The sequence below is a fragment of the Puntigrus tetrazona genome, chromosome 1 (assembly GCF_018831695.1).
Source record: "Puntigrus tetrazona isolate hp1 chromosome 1, ASM1883169v1, whole genome shotgun sequence".
Taxonomy (NCBI): domain Eukaryota; kingdom Metazoa; phylum Chordata; class Actinopteri; order Cypriniformes; family Cyprinidae; genus Puntigrus; species Puntigrus tetrazona.
Window position 1 is genome coordinate 17388988 of NC_056699.1, and position 1897 is coordinate 17390884.

Below are 1897 nucleotides of genomic sequence, written 5' to 3' on the forward strand. Positions count from 1 at the left end.
GAGAGATAGAGATAGAGAGATAGAGATAGAGAGATAGAGAGATAGAGATAGAGAGAGAGAGAGAGCAGGCAGAAGAGTTTATGAAGTTTTTAAAGGAAATCGGAAAGCTTAATTTAAAGAGATGATGTCAAGGACAAAACCCTTGGGGGAAGGATGTTGTGGGCCACTGGGGACTGATGATTTAGGAAAGCGCTTTCTACAGCTATAATAAAGAGCCAGAATTGTGATGGACAAAGAGGCTAAGCTTGGAAAGGCAGGGAACAAACTTAGACGCACTAAAGGCAGAGTGTCATTTTTGCATTTGTTTCAGTATAGCTCACCACATCACATGAGCAACGTTAAAAATCAAAAGACCACAACATCTATCTTTTCTTGCCTTGTGGTCTTTGCTGGCAGGGGATAAAAAAAAAAGGCTTGGGGCCTCATGTACAAAAAGTAAGCAACAAGCAAGCATGACATTTACCCCGTTTGGCTTCCTAGCCTTAAATTGCAGATTTGATTGGAGCCAAACAAGTGACTGTTCATAATTCATCCATTTAACTTGCAGGTACTTTTTTAGTTCACAGAAGAAAATATAGCTCTACTTATGAATACCTAGTTTGTTTTGCTACTAAATGATTTCACCAAAACTGAAGTATTGATACAATATTAATACTCCATTTCTTACACGTCACAGTTACTAATGCTGGTATATTGCTATTAAAAGGGAGACGATTGTTCAATTCTGATTTAAATCCCCGACCCGCAGCGTTAATACTACTATTTGAAATTAAACCTTGTGTACACACTTCCATAATGGAAACTCTGTAAAGTTTTATTCATGAGGCCTCAGGTCTTTCAGAATCAATCAAAATCAGATGGCATGGTGCATTTCTCATCTAATATATCCTAATCCAGCATCACAGAGCCAAAATGGCACACCCCCACAGCAACAATTTATAAATTGTCTTGCACAACGATTTTGTAAGAGACTGATTGTTTGTATTGACATACTGTGGGCTTTATTAACATCTTTATATAACTTCATCTAATATTTCAAGTCAAATATATGAAATGACTACAATGGTGATAAACTAAACAGTGAGAGATTATTATAATGATAATTAAACAAACTCAGCTCCAATAACAAGCTGCATTTAAAAATGAATGCATATGGACACTGAAAAAAAGACAGATACTAGAGAAAGGAGAAGATAATTGGCACATAATAAACCAAAGCACACAGACACACATAAATAGTAGTACAGTGTAAACTTACTGATACTGTTCAACTGAAAGCCACTGAGTCAACCAAATTGGAGGGGAAAAACAATTTAATGGATTGAACAAAAAGTTAGAGAAAAAAAGACTGTATGTGGTATAAAGGAAATAAATACGGTCATGCAAAAGAGTGTAAAGGATATCAACTTAAATGATGTGAATCACCACCATAGATTGTGAATGAGCACACAGACCTCTTTACTTTGGACAAGCAACACATAAATCAACAAAGACAAGTTACCTGGTTGGCATAGGCATGTGTGAGGGCAGTGTGGTTCTTGCCCGGGCTGCTGTATGTGGGCCTGTACTTGAACATGGTGGGGGTGGGTGGGGCTTTATTCAACAGACTACTCTCTGCAAACAAAGAACAGAGTGGTGAACACATCTGAGGAATGTAGAAGTTAATTAAGCTGACACAACGGCATGTAATCTCAATATAAAGGCCTGTTCACACTAAAGATGAAAACCACAACTATGAATCTATGACAACAAATGTTTACACAAAAGGTACCACTAAAAGGTACTAAGGTAATATCATTTGAAACTGATGTATATTACAAAAAAATTCAGAATGAACAACAATTCACTTGAGCATTTAAAGTGACACAAGATAACAGTTATTTTGTTTATATATATA

The 1897-nt window shown here is 36.4% G+C and overlaps 1 protein-coding gene across 1 annotated transcript in view; it reads right to left on the bottom strand.

Annotated features, from left to right (window-relative positions):
* Nucleotides 1-1897, bottom strand: part of LOC122341421 (palmitoyltransferase ZDHHC5-A-like) — a 29166-nt gene that overhangs the window by 5432 nt on the left and 21837 nt on the right. Inside the window, exon 9 of the mRNA XM_043234769.1 lies at nucleotides 1502-1614. Within this exon, the coding sequence (XP_043090704.1) occupies nucleotides 1502-1614 (113 nt within the window). The remainder of the gene's footprint in view (nucleotides 1-1501; nucleotides 1615-1897) is intronic.